The sequence below is a fragment of the Mus musculus genome, chromosome 13, assembly GCF_000001635.26.
Source record: "Mus musculus strain C57BL/6J chromosome 13, GRCm38.p6 C57BL/6J".
In the NCBI taxonomy this organism is placed as follows: Eukaryota; Metazoa; Chordata; class Mammalia; order Rodentia; family Muridae; genus Mus; species Mus musculus.
The window spans coordinates 93,375,903-93,392,442 of record NC_000079.6 but is presented as its reverse complement, the minus strand read 5'-3'; the positions used below and the strand labels follow the sequence as shown (position 1 = coordinate 93,392,442).

General features: G+C 39.0%; 1 protein-coding gene across 3 annotated transcripts in view; it reads right to left on the bottom strand.

The window, feature by feature from the left end:
- Homer1 (homer scaffolding protein 1) overlaps nucleotides 1-16,540 on the bottom strand; it is a 101,373-nt gene that overhangs the window by 12,687 nt on the left and 72,146 nt on the right. For 2 of the 3 annotated variants that reach the window (NM_001284189.2, NM_152134.3), the window contains exons 6-7: nucleotides 4,763-4,919; nucleotides 642-752 (exon numbers count right to left, since the gene is read on the bottom strand). In NM_001284189.2, coding sequence (NP_001271118.1) covers nucleotides 642-752; nucleotides 4,763-4,919 — 268 coding nt within the window. Of the gene's footprint in view, nucleotides 1-641; nucleotides 753-4,762; nucleotides 4,920-6,062; nucleotides 6,099-16,540 lie in introns of all 3 variants that reach the window. The other variant, NM_147176.4, reaches the window with a different exon arrangement.

Here is a 16,540-nt window from a genome sequence, read left to right as displayed (position 1 = left end):
GGGACTACAGGCACAATGTCATATGCTCACCTCAGAATGATTTTTATCAACTAGTATATTCTGATGGCTTTAGCCAAGTCAATAAACAGCTTTAAGTTTAGATAAAATAATTTCTCTTGGTATGTAAAATAGCTCTTTTTGACTATATAAACCAAAGAAAGTAAGAATTTTCAAAAATTAATTTAATCTCTAATAGTTTCCTGTTGGTTATATAAATACAATTCTCATAAAAAGGCAACACCATAGCTCAATACAATTACTAAGAACAACAGAAATACGAGCAGGAAAACCAGGAACAAGCTTTATAATATTCAATGAAAGTTTATCTTAAAAAAGAAGCCCACAGGGCTGGAGAGATGGCTCAGTGGTTAAAAGCACCAACTGCTCTTCCGAAGGTCCTGAGTTCAAATCCGAGCAACCACATGGTGGCTCACAACCATCTGTAGTGAGATCTGACACCCTCTTCTGGTGCATCTGAAGACAGCTACAGTGCACTTACATATAATAATAAATAAATCTTTAAAAAAAAAAAAAGAAGCCACAATCTCACTTTATTCCAGATGGTGCTTTAGATCTGACAGAGTCTACTATGCTGTATACACGGTTAACCGGACTGTGGAGGACTGACTGGCGGGGCCTACCTCTTCCTTTACTTTCAGGGTCTCTTCCAGTTCCTGCACTGTCTGGTTCAGCTCTGTCTTGTGGCTGTGCACAGCGTTTGCTTGACTACTAACACACTCCAGCTCAGTGACCTGCAAGTGAAGGAGAGCACAGGGTCAGTTCAGTGGCAATCTCAGAGGCTTCCTGCTTAGGTCACAGCACCTGAGATGGTAATGACGTCTGAATTACTATAGGAAAAGACTATTAGATTCTCAGCATAAAATAAGTTTTTAAGATAAATATTTATGTCAATGGCAAAAACCAAAAGATAATTAGATGGACTGTGCTGCTCAGAGACAGGTTAGGGAAAACAAGTGATAGGTCACTATTAAAAAATCTTTAAAAAAAAAGTCTTCCTTAAAATTTATACAAGTCTAGAGAGCCAGATATTAGTCATGCACACTTTTAATCCCAGAACTCAGGAGGCAGAGGCAGGTGGATCTCTGTAAGTTCAAAGACAGCCTTGTCTACACAGTGAGGTCCAGGACATCAGGGGCTACACAGAAAAATCCTGTCTCAAAAACCCAAACCTAAAACATGTATACAAGTATAGATATGGGCAAAAAAAAAAAAAAAGTATACATATGGCCATCTGCTCTTAGAAGTAAGGATTTTTTTTCAAATAAATTTTCAAAATACAATAGAATTTGAAAGGAAAGATATGCTTAAAAATACCTTAAAAACTAGGATATTAGAATGACTTCATGCCAATTGTGCCTCTTATGGCAAAGAGAACAATTTTTCACTCACAAAGAATTTACCAAGAGCCTAAAAGTAATATAATTTCTTTTTTTTTTTTTTTTTGGGGGTTTTTGAGACAGGGCTCCTCTGTGTAGCCCTAGCTGTCCTGGAACTCACTCTGTAGACCAGGCTGGCCTCGAACTCAGTAATCCACCTGCCTCTGCCTCCCGAGTGCTGAGATTAAAGACGTGCGCCACCATGCCCAGCATAATATAATTTCTTAATGAACACTTGACACCCTTTTAATATACTAGGAAAAGGTCAGTATCCTTAAAGGTCTCCACTTCTAGTTATCCAAGAGGAAACCAGGTAAATAAACATTTACAGACAACCTTCCCCATGCCTTAGACACCAGCCTCTCAAAGTCTGCTTGACTAGAATAAAGCCAACCTCCCTTCAACTTTCCAAACAGCAAATCACCCTGTGCATTCTGGAGGTGTATCTTTCACAACCAGCCTTCCTCTCTGCTTAGGTGTCAAGATACTTCCTGACATAGACTTCATTGCTTAGGACTGAACAAATGGAATGTGCCTACTGTCGATTCAATTATAACTGTGGTCTTCTTAGAGAGTCTGCAACTGCTAACAAGTTAATCCTTCAGCATATGACCTTCAATGTCGTTTGCTTTTAACAATACTAATTTTCTTTTTCTTTTTCTTTTCACTAATAAGGACTGAACCCAGGGCCTTGTCCATGTGAAGCAAGTGCTACACCACTGGGCTGCATTACGAGACCACAATGGTGAATAAAATCCTAGGGTCTTTCAAGCATTGGCTGCAACCTATCTAAACATCTGTTTTGGCCAAGGTGTACACTTCTGACAGTAGGCAACTCTCTCTGTCCTGACATTAAAACAGGTTCATGCCTATCTTTTTGACTTGACTAGCCTAGATTGTCCTCTGAAGACCATTCTGATCTTGGGCAGTCAACTTTCAACTCAGCACCTCTCTTCTGAAAGCCAATCCCTTCTGCTGGAGCCCTCAAAGTTCTTTTCACCCTTGTTCACAAAATGGAGCATCTAATTTTAAAATAATAATAATAATAATAATAATAATAATAATAATAATAATAATAATACTGGGAATGGGCTGGCACGATACCTCAGCAGGTCAAAGCAGCTGCCACGAAAACCTGATAATCTGAGTTCAGACCCCAAACCCCAACATGGGAGCCACAACATATACTTACCCACAACTCCATAAAGATATTCTATCCACATGCACCCAGACATGCTCACACACTTAAAAAATTCTTTGTTATTTAATATATACAGTTGTCTTTGATTAAAAATTTCTTAAAGGGATTTTCAGTGCTAGTCACAACCTTTCCCACAGATTTAAAAAACAAAACAAAACAAAAAACCTGTGAACAAAATCAACAAACAGGACAACAACAAAACACTGAAACAACCCACTCTCTTAAAGCAGTCACACTAACTGTCAATGATTTATACATGTCTGTCTAACGGCACTGGCCAGGATGGCTGTACTGCTTGATAGACTCCAGCTGGAACTTTCAGCTTTATTTTCCTGAGTTCAAACATTTTAGAAGAGCTAAAAACTGGGGGAATTAAATGACAAAAAGACCTCTCACAAATCTTTAGTGGACTCCACAGCTGAGCACACAGAGTCAGGAAATAGGCGGTGGGGGGTAGGGTGGGGGATTAAGGAGGTGGTGGCAGTGGAGGCAGAGAAAAGCCAGACACTGGAAGGACTGAGCCATGGTGGTGCTGGCCATAGAGAAGGCAGTTTGAAATCTTGGCAAATGAACAAGACCTTAAAAACACTTCAAGCTTTCCAGGGAAACCTCAAAAGACTGAGTGGAACGAGGCTAAAGGATTTTTTTTTCTCTAGGATTTGGAAAAAAATGAAATAAACTCAAGCTATTGATATATAAATTCACAGTTCCACAAATTCAAGAGATCTACTGACTGCTGATGATAATATAAACTTTATAAAACCTCACTGTATATATAGTGGACTGACTCAAACAAAGATTGCAGACTGCTGAATTGGAAGTGTGCACTTCTTTTTATAAATTCTTTAATGTTGAATGCAGCGGACTGCTGCAAACCTTCTTTCTAGGAAAGGATCATACAGTCATGGAAACATGACTGATCTTCAGTGGATATTAACCACCAGCGGTTTGCCAGTAAGGCAGGCTTCCATTGAGATAAAAAAAACTACAAAAATTATCGTATCACTAAGTACATTCATGTATTACAAGCAGAGCTCCACCCTTTTTCATGTGGTAAACTGAAAGTTAATCTGTATGCACAGGAGTGGGTAATATCCATCGTGTTCTAAGTCCGTCCTCCAGGCTCTACTCCTCTCCTTCCTACACATCTGCCATCTGGGCCTGCTCTACTCAACACTACTCTGCTACTCAGCCATTTCCCTACTGTCTACCGAGCTCACTCACTTGGTTTCCTTTTCAAAAGGGGCACTGGTGACATCTGCTTCCTATGAGCTAAATGCATTTCTATGTTTCCAATATAGAGAAATTTTAAGAAATTGTTTTCTTGCTGCTATTAGCAATATTGGTATTTTTAATTTTCTATTTTAAATCTCTAATATTATTAATTTTTATTTAAACATTTCCATAGTTTTCAAATTGTTCCTTTATTACTAAAAACAAAAGATAATTAAAAATGTTTATTGTCTGACTGCAAATCAATAAATCTGTATAATCATATGCCACGAAAACCCTAAATACATAGGAATTGCACAGGATGTTGCCTAGGCTGGCTTTGAACTTCCAATCTTAAGAAATCTTCCAACCATATACGGCCAAGTACTTAGGAATACCTTTAAGCACCTTTGTGCTAGGACAGAAAATGTATTTTGTTATAATTGTTTTCATTTTTGAGACAGGTTTTCTTTGTGTAGATCTGGCTATCCTGAAACAAAGAGATCTGCCTGCCCCTGCCTCCTGAGTACTGGGATTAAGGCATGCACCACCACTGACTGGCACTGGGAAATGTATTTTTAACTTACTACAACTAACTATCAGTTAAGTATCTCGGTTAACTTTCAAGAAACTAGAGAGGATATCTATTATTCCTATGTTATAGATTAAGTACTGAGCTGAAAGAGAGACGTTCCCAAAGGCATGCGCCTAATGTGGCAGAGCTGGAACTACAATCAGTTCATTTGCTTTCAAAAGCTGAACAGTCTTCACTCTCATTATACTGTGAAGAATATTGTCTGACCAGCAAAAGCTGAAACTTAGCTATATATATTCTCTGATAACCAAAGAATAACCCCAGAAGATGTCAGGTGTTCATGTGCTGCATTTACATACAAATTTCCCTTCGCCACAGAACCGTTAGTTACCCCAATCCTGGCAGGGCCATCCTTACCCGCTTGTGCAGCCGCTCTGCTTCCTCCTGGTACGCAGCAAGCTGTTGCTTCCACTGCTTCACATTGGCAGTGGACTCCAGCAGGGCTGCAGTGAGTTTGGCATTGTTGCCTTTGAGGGTAGCTAGCTCAGCCTCCCAGTGTTTGCTGATTGCTGAACTAAAATGCAACAAGGAGAATACTGATCACTTCACTGAGAACTGTTTCTGAATGGACAATAATATTTAGTTCTACTACCAGGATTATAGTCTAAGAGTGTTTTCAAAGACAACCCCAAACATTAAAACAACAAAAAATACTTCTAGCAGAATGATGGAACAGATCAGTGTGACACAGATATATGTTAATATATACTGTACCCCAAACCAAAAATAATACCTAAATGTATGATATCGTTTAAGGGAATCAAAGTCCACTACAGTTTCTTTTCTCAGTGGGACAAACGAGGATGCTTGCATGACAGGTTGGGACAGGTAGTGTATTATTTTAATTACTGATTTATATGTGTATATTAAGAATGTTTATGTTCAGGGCCAGCCTGGTCTACAGAGTGAGTTCCAGGACAGCCAGGACTATACAAAGAAGCCCTGTCTTGAAAAAACAAAAACAAAAACAAAAAAGCATGTTTAAATGTTCCAATAAAATTTTTATTATAATTAAAATAAAATTATTTCCTAAGAGGCTAGATCAACAAATTGGTTCTAATAACTTCTATAATACAAGCAATAATATTCATTGGGAATTCTTGATAATTCTTGATAATTATTTTGCTAACTTTCCAAGGGAGAATCACTTTGTTTGAAAGAAAATCATGTTTTCTCTTTTTTGAACTTTATTCCAATTAGCCAAACTGTGTAGTGGTGCCTTTCAGTTTCCTGTACTCAATGGTTTTGTGTTAATGTCAGTTCGTATCACAAGGCATATGTTTTTATGAACTATTTTGTAGTGATTTTATTATATAATAAAAGGCAGTTTCCATCATTAAAATTTCTAAAGCTTAATGCCAGTTTTAAGATATATTCATATCATACCCCCTTCACAAGACAGAGAGGGACAGCAGATCATTTCAATGACTGTCTTTAAAAAAGCAATAACCGCATAGTCTAAAACAAAGACAAACAATATAATCCCAAACTTAAGGATAGTCTTCAAAATAATTGATTAAAATACTTTATAAATATAAATAAAAGACCGAGGACCAGAATAGAGGAGAAAAAATACACTGTCGGATCCTTGGGTAGTTTTTCAAAACAGAAAGGACACATTGAGACTGGAGGCGAAGTTTAGCAGTAAGGCACTTGCCTAGCATGAGAGAGGGCCTGGGTTCGATCCCCAGCACTGCCAAAGAAACAACACAGAAAAGAAAGGATCGTTAGTGAAATGCAGAGACTTAGTTGGTAGTATTGCAATAGTGCTGACTCCCAAGGTTTGACGGTTATATCACAATCATAAAAGGCAATAATTAAGGGACACGTGGTAAAGGCTATATGGGGACACTGCAGTTTTTATAATTTTACAGCAAATCTAAAGTTAGTTTACCAGTTAAGCAATACACTGAAGCAATAAGTGAAACTATCAATTTAGCAAACTATTTTTCTCAAAAAAGAAACTCTTTTCAAGTTCTTTCTTTGTAGAATGACATTTTAGATTTAGACTTCCTGAGAAAAAACATATAACTATTCACCAGCTCTAAATGGATTAGTTTTTATTAAAACCACCTGCCAGTTTCCCCCAGAAGTGTTTCATTTAAATGGGATCTTCAGTCTGATAACTGAAATCTTATTGAACTAATTTAAAAATTTGCTATAAGCAAATGTCAATCCTATTTAAAAATGAAAATAACTGTAAAGACTTATGTCTAAGATCTACTTGTCAAGAAACAATGCCATTTTAAATATGAACCACACCATCTTTATAGAGAAAGAATGAGGGCACTTTAATATGCTATTTTTCTTAGTTTTATTTTATATTCTATTGGTAGAAAGTCCATTAAGAATTTGGTATGTCTGTGATTCTGGACTCATCTCTTAACTACACTGATCCTCCAGTCTTTACATGGTAACTAAAAACATTAGCCAAGCATTACTCAAATGTTAGCCACTAGCTGCATGTGGCTATTTAATAAAACATTAATAGTTTACGTTTCAAGTCTCATTAGGCACTCTTCACATGATCAGTCAACAGCCACAAGCTGCACATGACTAATGGTTAGCAAGGACACACAACATGTCATTGTAGCAGGGGACTGTACTGGATCTTGTCACTCTGCAGGATCTCTACATGTGAACTCTGTTTTCAGTGTCTTCTATTATGCATTCAATGATAACCCCACAACTTAAATTTATATATCAAAGTCCTGACTCTTAGATCATCACAGTATCTGTATTTAGAGATAGGTTTTTAGAGAAGTAGAGTTTAAATGAGATCCTTAGAGTGAACCTAACTCATATGACCACTGTACTTATTAGAGAAGATATGACCATCTAAGTATATATTACAGTAGCCCAACAACATTTCCAACATTGACCCTAGGATTTTCCAGTGTTTTAGTTAGGGTCTCTCTTGTTTCAATGAAATACCATGACCAAAAGCAAGTTGGGGGTGTGGGGGGAAGGGTTAACTTGGCTTACACTTTCATACTGTTGTCCATCAATGAAGGAAGGTAGGACAAAAACTCAAGCACGGCTGCAACCTGGAGGCAGGAGCTGATGCAGAGGCCATGTTGGGCTGTTAACTGGCTTGCTCCCCATGGCTTGCTCAGCCTGCTTTCTTACAGAACTCCAGACCACCCACAATGGGCTGGGCCCTCCCCATAGATCACTAATTAGGAAGATGCCTGACATAGATGGCCATAAGAATTAATGGAAATCTGCAACTAATGAGGGTGGGGAGGTGGGGGGACATCTCCAGGACATGACAAAGACCAGGGATAAGGGAGGTGCCTAAGAAACAATGAGGCTAATCTTATCTGTAACTCACAGTATTGAGGATATGGAACCTGAAGAGGCAACTTCCTGTTTCTAGGCAGGAATCTCAGTGGAGAGATAGGAACACCAACCCACCTATAATACTTTCAACCCCAAATTTATACCATCTACAAGAAATGCAGGCACCCCTGTGGAGCAGAGACTGAGGGAATAGCCAGCCAATAACCAGCCCAACTCCCATGGGTAAGCACCAATTTCTGACGCTATTAATGATACTCTGTTATGCTTGCAGACAGGAGTCTAGCATGGCTGTCCTCTGAAAGGCTCCACTCAGCAGGTAACACAGACAGATGCAGACACCCACAGCCAAACAGTGGATGGAGCTTCGGGGACTCTTACGGAAGAATAGGGGGAAGGATGGAGGGCCTGACAGGGTTAGGAACTCCATAGGAAGACCAACCGAGTCAACAAACCTGGACCCTTGGGAACTCCCAGAGACTGAACCACAAAAGAACATACATGGGCTGGACCTAGGCCTCCCACACATATGTAGCAGATGTGCAGCTTAGTCTTCATGTGGATCTCGACCAACTGGAGCAGAGGCTATCCCTAAAGCTGTTGCCTGTCTGTGGGATATGTTCTTGTAGCTGGGCTGCCTTGTCTGGACTCTGGGAAAGGATGCACCTAGCCCTGCAAAGACTTGATGTGCCAGGGTACATCAGGGTAGGGGATACCCAAGGGAGGCCCCACTCCTAAGAGAAGGGGATGGGGTATGGAGAAGTGGGGAAATGGGGGATAAAATTGTGGGAAGGGGTGACCAGGAGAGGGGCAGTGAGTGGAATGTAAAGTGAATAAGGTTAAAAAAAAAAGGTGCCTGACAGTTGGATCTTATGGAGGCATTTTCTTAATTGAGGTTCCTCTTTTTAGATGATTCTGGCTTGTGTCAGCTGACATAAAATTAGCCGGAACATCTAGTATCGTCAAGTTTGCTGTTTATTTAGATTTAAGAAGGCTCAAGTTTAAGGTATAACCCCCCAAATGTCCAGTATGCTATAGTTAAATCCAGGTAAATATATTTATTCTCTACACCAAAAAAGTAATTATATGATTATATACATGGAATATTATCTGTTTATGAGCAAGAAAGCTATTAAAAAGCATTTCTAGCTGGGTGGTGGTGGCACACACCTTTAATCCTAGCACTCGGCAGATAAAGTTCAAGTCCAGTCCAGTCTACAGAGCGGGTTCTGGTACAGAAAGGGCTACCCAGATAAACCCTATCACAAAAATCAAAAACAAAGACAAAAGAGCATTTCTAAGAGCGGGGAGGCACATACTTGGGCAGAGGTGTTGCACTTCCCTGCAAGCTCATCTTCTATTAGAAGCAGCATGGGTAAGAGACTGGAAAGAGAGGGGGACAAAGGAGGCCTGGATGGACAGAGACGCCCTCACCATGTGACGCCTATAAAGCCCGCCTAGGCTTAGTCTCCTGGACAAGATAATCTCAAACTGTTACATCTAGTTCTCTGCACACAGGCAATGACCTATTATAGCTGAGAAACAAGAGACAAATCTCTATACCTTAGAAGATCAGAAAATAGTCTAGGATTAGGGTCTCCAGTCTCGAAGAGGGGTAAGAAACTCCCATAGAAGACCCTCCAAAAACAAGACTGAATTCACAAGCTACTAGAAGGTAGTTGTGTCCTTACCATCAAGCTGACAGCAACTTCCCCTTGTGGAAGGGATAAAGTATAAGACAAACCAAAAGGAGGTATCAGGAACTGTGGGAAAAATCTTTCCAGCAGGTCAGCACTGACACTAAGCACAAACTAATACGGGAGGTGGGTGAAAGTCGAGTTTAAACCCTGGGTAGGACGACAGAACTCCTAAACTAACACAAGAGCCATGTGCAAGTAGAGGTTGAAATGCAGTGCTGGCCCTCCATATCTGTGGGCTCACTCAACCACTGGCTGGAAAGATACGGAAAAAATTACTGTGTACTAAACATAAACAGCCTTCTTATTATTTTCTAAATAATAAAGTGTTAAGTATTTACATAGCATATTTATTATATGAGTCAACTTCATCTAAGATTAAGTGTACAGAGGGATAAATACACAAATACCATTCAACCTGACATAAGTAAGAGACTTGAGGACCCACAGATTTCGGTACTGACAAAGGGTCTTGGAACCAATCCCCCATGGATAAAAGGGACAACTGCTCTAAGCCACTGTTGCTTTTTATGCAATATTTAACATTCAATAGGTTGCAATGTGTACCAAAGAGCACTAAATATCAAAAGGGGAAGCATCCATGGGCTCTTACTAGAAGAGGAGACGCCAAGCTCTATCAGATTGGGAATTTTGGCAGAGAAATGGAAACTGCAAGCAAGAATCAAGTGACAGTGTTAAAAATAATGGAAATAAGAATGGATTTGACAGGTCCAGGGAAATTAATATAATTGCACAAAATTATTAGAAATCAAAGTGAAACACAAGGAGGAAAAAAAGAGAGCCCAAAACATGTATATTAATATCAAACTGCCCAGCAAAATATGCTACTGGACTAGTAAAACAGGGTTGAAGAGATAAATATTTTAAGACATAAAGACTCATAACAGCGTTAGTCACAGAGGTCAAAAGGTAGAGGGAAACTCAGTGTCTTTCAGTGGGTGGCTGGACCAACAAAATGAAGTATACAGGTACATGTAGTGGAAGGAAATTCTGTAATTGACTGTAACACAGATGAACCTCGAGGACATCATGCCACATGAGGACATCAGCCCGCAAAAGGCAAATGCTGTATGTCTCCACTCATACTGGAGGTACGCAGTCATGACAGAGAACGCAAAAATGCTGTCGAAGGAGGGAAGAGGGGTATGAAGTTATGTTTTGATGAGTATTGTATATCAGATTTGCAAAATGAAATTACAGAAAAGGGGCTAACTATAACGAGCACAGAGACCCTTATAGAACAGAGAACCTTTTAAACCTTGTGTTTGTAGGTTTACAAATATACAAACTGTTAAAATGTATGTGAATTTATGTTAGATAAGTTAGGGAATGCCACTGTATGTAGATTCTTTAATAAAGTTATTTTACTACCAAAAATACAATAAGAAGCTTCTTATGAGTGTTTATGTGTTCTTTCTGTGACTGCTTGGTGGAACTGTCTCAGAATTGTTCTATGGTGTCTGTTTTCTTGGCATGGGAAGAGACTGGGTGGGCAGGAAGCAGAGCAGCTGCATTGCGGGATAAGAAAAGGAGGTGCAGGGATGGTGATAAGAAATGGGTAGGGAAGGAGGAGTAAAACAACAGAGATATACAGAAGAAAAGTTACACAGTCAAGGCACAAGGAGCAAGTATGCTGGGGTTGTAAGAAACCCAAGCAAAGTCAAAGACCCAGGGTAGAAAAAGAAGGTACCCAGTCTGTTAATATACTTGTATATTTCCGTGAGTGTACCTTGAGTCCCTCATGTATTAAGATCTGGCACAGTCAAGCTAAGAGATTTTCACATTAATTTTTTTTACTCTTCAGAGCCCCCAAACCATAGTTGATTACACTAAAATAAGAAAATATTGAAGAAAATTCTCCTATCAGATTCTTTTTCATAGTGTAGTACACATGGCCACAGTACACTAGATCTTAGACTTGTGTAGCCTGGAATAAACAGCATAGGGGAATAGTTCAATATTAAATTTTTATGTTTTCTCCTTAATTCTTATTGTCTTATGTGCATGATATGTGTATGTGTGTGCATCACTTATACACAGTACCCAAGGAAGCCTGAAGAGGTGTCGGATCCCCTGGAACTGGGATTAAAGTGAGCTGCCCTGTGGGTGCTAGGAATCAAGCCAGGGTGCTCTTGACAGGCTCTTCACTGGCGAAGCACCGCTCCAGTCCCAGGCGTCTACACTCTCTGACACTGCTTACAAGGTAGATGAATGCATGATCTAAAAGTCGTCTGCCTACTACCAAAATGTCGTCACAGGGTAAATCTGAGTTGTTCAGAGGATACTCCGAGTTCCTGTACTTTGAGTTGTTTCCTGAGACATCATATTACTAAAGCACAGTGAAATACAGTGTCAAGTGTGTGTGCTTATCCAACCTCTGTACAGCCTCCCCTGTGGCTATCCACAGATCCTTCTGGCTACAAAGCATGCAAATGCATTTATCAGAGTGACTCACACAACTTCAGCTTCCCTAAACTCCAAAGGCTGCCATACTATAAAGAAAGTTCTATGACTGTTATTCCAGATGTGTTTAATTCTTACATGCAAATATACGTTTTAATATCCTTCTCAATTTTGGGGAAAAGGATGTTCCTTTATCTTCAACTCTAAGATACTGGTTTCCTTCCTACTGGATATTTAGTAGTAATTGATACCTTTGGATTAGCTCTGATACTGTAATTTTAAGTTGGTATTTTATATTTTAGAAATATTTTTAAAGATTTATTTATTTATTTATTTATTTATTTATTTATTTATTTATTTATTTAATGTATATGAGTACACTGTAGCTGTACAGATGGTTGTGAGCCTTCATGTGGTTGTTGGGTATTGAATTTAGGACCTCTGCTTCCTCCGGTCGGCCCTGCTTGCTCTGGTCAACCCCACTCGCTCAGGCCCAAAGATTTATTATTATTATAAATACATAGTACACTGTAGCTGTCTTCAGATGCACCAGAAGAGGGCGTCAGATCTCATTACGGGTGGTTGTGAGCCACCATGTGGTTGCTGAAATTTGAACTCAGGACTCAGTCAGTGCTTTTACCTGCTGAGCCATCTCGCCACCCCTAGAGATATTTTTTAAAAATGTTGAGGAGGTTGTTCCTTGCCTTGTACACCCAGGGCCCTGAGTTTGATTCTCACCAAGGCACAAACACTGCAGGTGTTCTTGGGGAGGACTTAGTCTCTTATTAGAGACGGTCGTGAAAGTTAAATCTTAATTACTCAGGAAGAAGGCAACTTTGTCTAATGATTCAGAGACACTGAAACACTATGATCTCATGTTTGAATGCTGGGATAAAGCAAAATAATTATTTATTCTTGTGGATGCTTTTGGTTGTTCAGTAAAGTTTCCATTTCCCTTCAGAAAAGACCAACCAGTTTTCCCTGAGCTTCAACTCCACAAGGAGGTCAGAACACTTTAAGGAAACCACCACCAGAGTTTCTTTATGCTGGATCTCAAATTCAGTTTCCCTCTATTTAAAGTCAAAGTTTTAGAAGGAAAGTATTAAGCTTCATGGAATTATTAAGTTAATATAAAATCAAAAAGAAAAGTACTTCAAAAACTGATGTACGAATAATGCATTTATTGAACCTCTGAATAAGCCCATGTCACTTGTGCAGCCTAGGACACTTGTACAGTCTCGTCCTGCTAGGCCTTCAGGGCTCTGGATCTGTCACTGGACACTCTAAATGATCACTTATAGCCTGTACTCTGTACCCATGTATATAATGTAGCACTAAGAAAAATATTTAGATTATTTTTTCAAAGTCCTTAAAAATAGGGTATGAACAGGCTCCTCCTCCTTTTAAAAATATGCTTCCCTGTCTCAAGAATGAAGGTAGTCCTTAAGTGGAAACACCACATAGCACTGGCTGATCTGAAGTCTGCATGCTGCTTGGTTCCTCACTTCCCAGCCGAAAAGGGAAGAATCAAAGTGGTACTGATCTAAACATGCTTGTGTTTTTGTATTAACTTTTGGCTCCAAGTTAGTTCAACTTAAAAAGAACGACAAAAAGATATATTTAACAGTTTAGGATCTAAGTTTTAGTTTCTTTTCTTTTCTTCTTTTAGACAAGGTCTTTCTACATAACCCTGGCTGTCCTGAAACTCACTCTGTAGGCCATCTAGACTCTAACTCAGAGATCTGCTGCCTCTGTCTCCAGAGTGCTGGGATTAAAGGCGTGTGCCACCACACCCAGCAAATTTTTGTTTTTTAAAACAACTTGTCTCTCTAAAGAAGAGAAATTGCCCTTTAATGAAAGAAGAACACTCTTTGTTATAAACACTACATCTGCCAAAAGGAAGTACAAGAGTAAGAGCTCTGGAGTTTGATAGGCAAATGGCCAGGTGTGTGAGGGGACTTCTGACTATGGATAAACCATAACTTCCTCAATATTCAAAGCCTATTGCCATTAATTCCTATGCATAAACCCATAACTTCAATACTCAAAGCCTACTGTTACTAATCAGGGTGCTTCCTTCAACCCCAGGGTGTGGGTGTTAGGGTCTTGCTACATAGTCCCAGCTAGCCTTAAACCTGTGTTCCTCTGCCCCATCCCAGTATTCAGAAGGTCAAATCAGACAGATTTCCACAAGTCTGAAGCTGGCCCGGACTTATACAGAATAAGCTGCCTCCAAACAAGTAAATAAAATTGTAGCATCAAGAAATGAATCAGAAGAGTGGGACTCCAGACACAATGAGGTCTTAAGAACTCTTTAAATCAGTTAGTATACCTCAGGTGTGTAGAAAAGTAATCTGCCTGTAGAGGCTGGGGATATTGCTCAGTGTTGGCATGAGGACTTAAAATTGGATTCCTAGCAGCAATGTACACAGCTGCGTACAGCTGTGCATACCTGCAATCCCTAAAGTCGGGAGGGGTGGGAGTGGGGGCTCCCTGTCCAGATAGTCTAGCTGCCTGTTTCCCGATTCAGTGAAAAACCCTATCAAAAATGTAGCTGGAAAACAAAATAAGGAAAATAATGTAAATGTTTGGTCTCTATGTGCACACATGTACACGAACTCTCCCATACCACAGGCACAATTTTAACAAAAGTAGCTTGTATTAAGGTCTTTGTCTAAAAGAACTACCATAGTTATAGTTTATAATAATTTTCCTTGGTGAAATGCAGTGTATGTTTTACAATCGATGACATTTTAGAAATCAGCTAAAATACAAAATTTACCTAGCTCCTATAAGGAAAGTAAAATATCACCGCCTTTAAGAAAGTTATAAAATTCATGAAGTTACTTCCAAATGTACAAGAAGGCCTCTCTGGCCGTCTATAAATACTTCTCAACTGTGAAGAGCGTGCACATTAAGCAAGAACTGACTGTTGAAACAAGTGTTAAAGCACAGGCTTGCGAGTTGGATGGCTCCAACATGAGTTAGGTATGGGGTCTTGGGTTATCCACTTAGCCTCACTGAGTTTCATCAGTAACATAAGGATTAATAATGATCTTTATAGCCTGCATGAAATATGTAATGAGTGCTCAAATATTAGGGCCTTCCCCGTATGAATAAGCAGTAAAGAGCCTTAAAAGCATCTCAGTGAGCTAAGAAAAAGCTAGAGACTTAATGTTAAATATTTTAAAGGGGCTCTTTTTGGTCAGTGATGTAAATAACTGAAATAGATGTAACTCAAGTCAAGTTAGTATCAGGTACTCACTGAATTATTTAAGCTTATTTCCTTGGTGTTGTAGATATGGTACTGATGACAAGTCTAAACCTTTGATATAGATCTCAACAAATCCAGCAAGTTAATGAAAAAGTACAAAAATGAGTAAACACAAGTTACAGTGGGAATGCCGCTGCCAGAGGCTGATGTCTGACAGCAAAAGGAGACACAGTGGGACCTGAACTTTATTGTGTTTAGCTCATGAAATATTCAGCTGTTGCAGCTTCCCATTAGACTTTGGATAGAGAAAAAAGAAAATCTAGTTCTTGCTCCATTTTTACTCACTAAGATGGAGAGAGTCATAATGGCTCTCAGAAATGTCCTGGATCTGATAACTGTATCCTGTGTAGTGAAAATGTTTCCACATAGACAAGTATATCTTACTTTAAAGGTGTACTACAGATGTGTGCCACATCTGTACACGTCTTGCCTGGCCTCCTGTGGTTGCTGTTTTCTGTCCTAATGTAGTTATGGTGAGAGAAACATGCAGCTGAAGGACCGCAAGAAGTCACAATTCTATGGCCACTTTCCAGTCTTGGGGGCTCCTAACATCAGATGTTAAAGCCCACAGAGACTCCTACTAAAAGTTTACAGCCTATTTTTTTGTAAGAAACCAGACGTGGACACTAAATTCCTACTCAATTATGTTTATTTATAAAAGACTCAATTTTCAAATAGATATTTTAAATACCTAAACATTGAAATAGTTTCCCTGTATCAGTAAATTTGCAGGACTGGGGCCCATCCAAAAGAGGGTAGCTGCTCCCGAGAGTCATTGGGAAGTGTAGCAAATGAAAACTAAAAAAGATCTGGCCCAAGTTGATACTACAAATTACAAATCTATTATATTAATAGACACCTGTATTTATGTTGATTTCCCTTTTAAAATCAGACAAACAACAACAAAACAACTACCCACTTACTAGGCTTCTGTTAGAAACCTCTCCTCAGCATTCCCTACTGAGAACGTCCCATGATATGAGCTTTCCTTACTAAGTGAAAATTGATGCTTCTTTCAAGTCTTATGAATATGTATCTGTCTTTTCAAAAACTGAGGTCAACTACATTCAAAACTGTCCTCTCATTTGCTAGATTCTAACACTGTAATCATGACCTAGTCAAGATAAATGTTCTACCTATATGTTGATTTAGCTTTCAAAGGACTTGAAAATACATTTTCTTCCAAAGATAGTCACTTAAGGAAAATTTACTGTAAAAACTGCTTGGTGTGCTATTAAGTATTGTTGGAGAAAAACGAGAAGCAGAAATCACTGTAGGAACTGGCAGAATTGAAAAGACAGCATTAACAGAGATTTTGCCAGAGCCATAATTGGTTGGAAGAAAATGGATGTTTTAATAATATTTTCCATGAAAACTTTTTATCTTTTAGATATTAGCACTAATCAGTATTTTAAACTTTTCATCTTTTAGACACTAGCA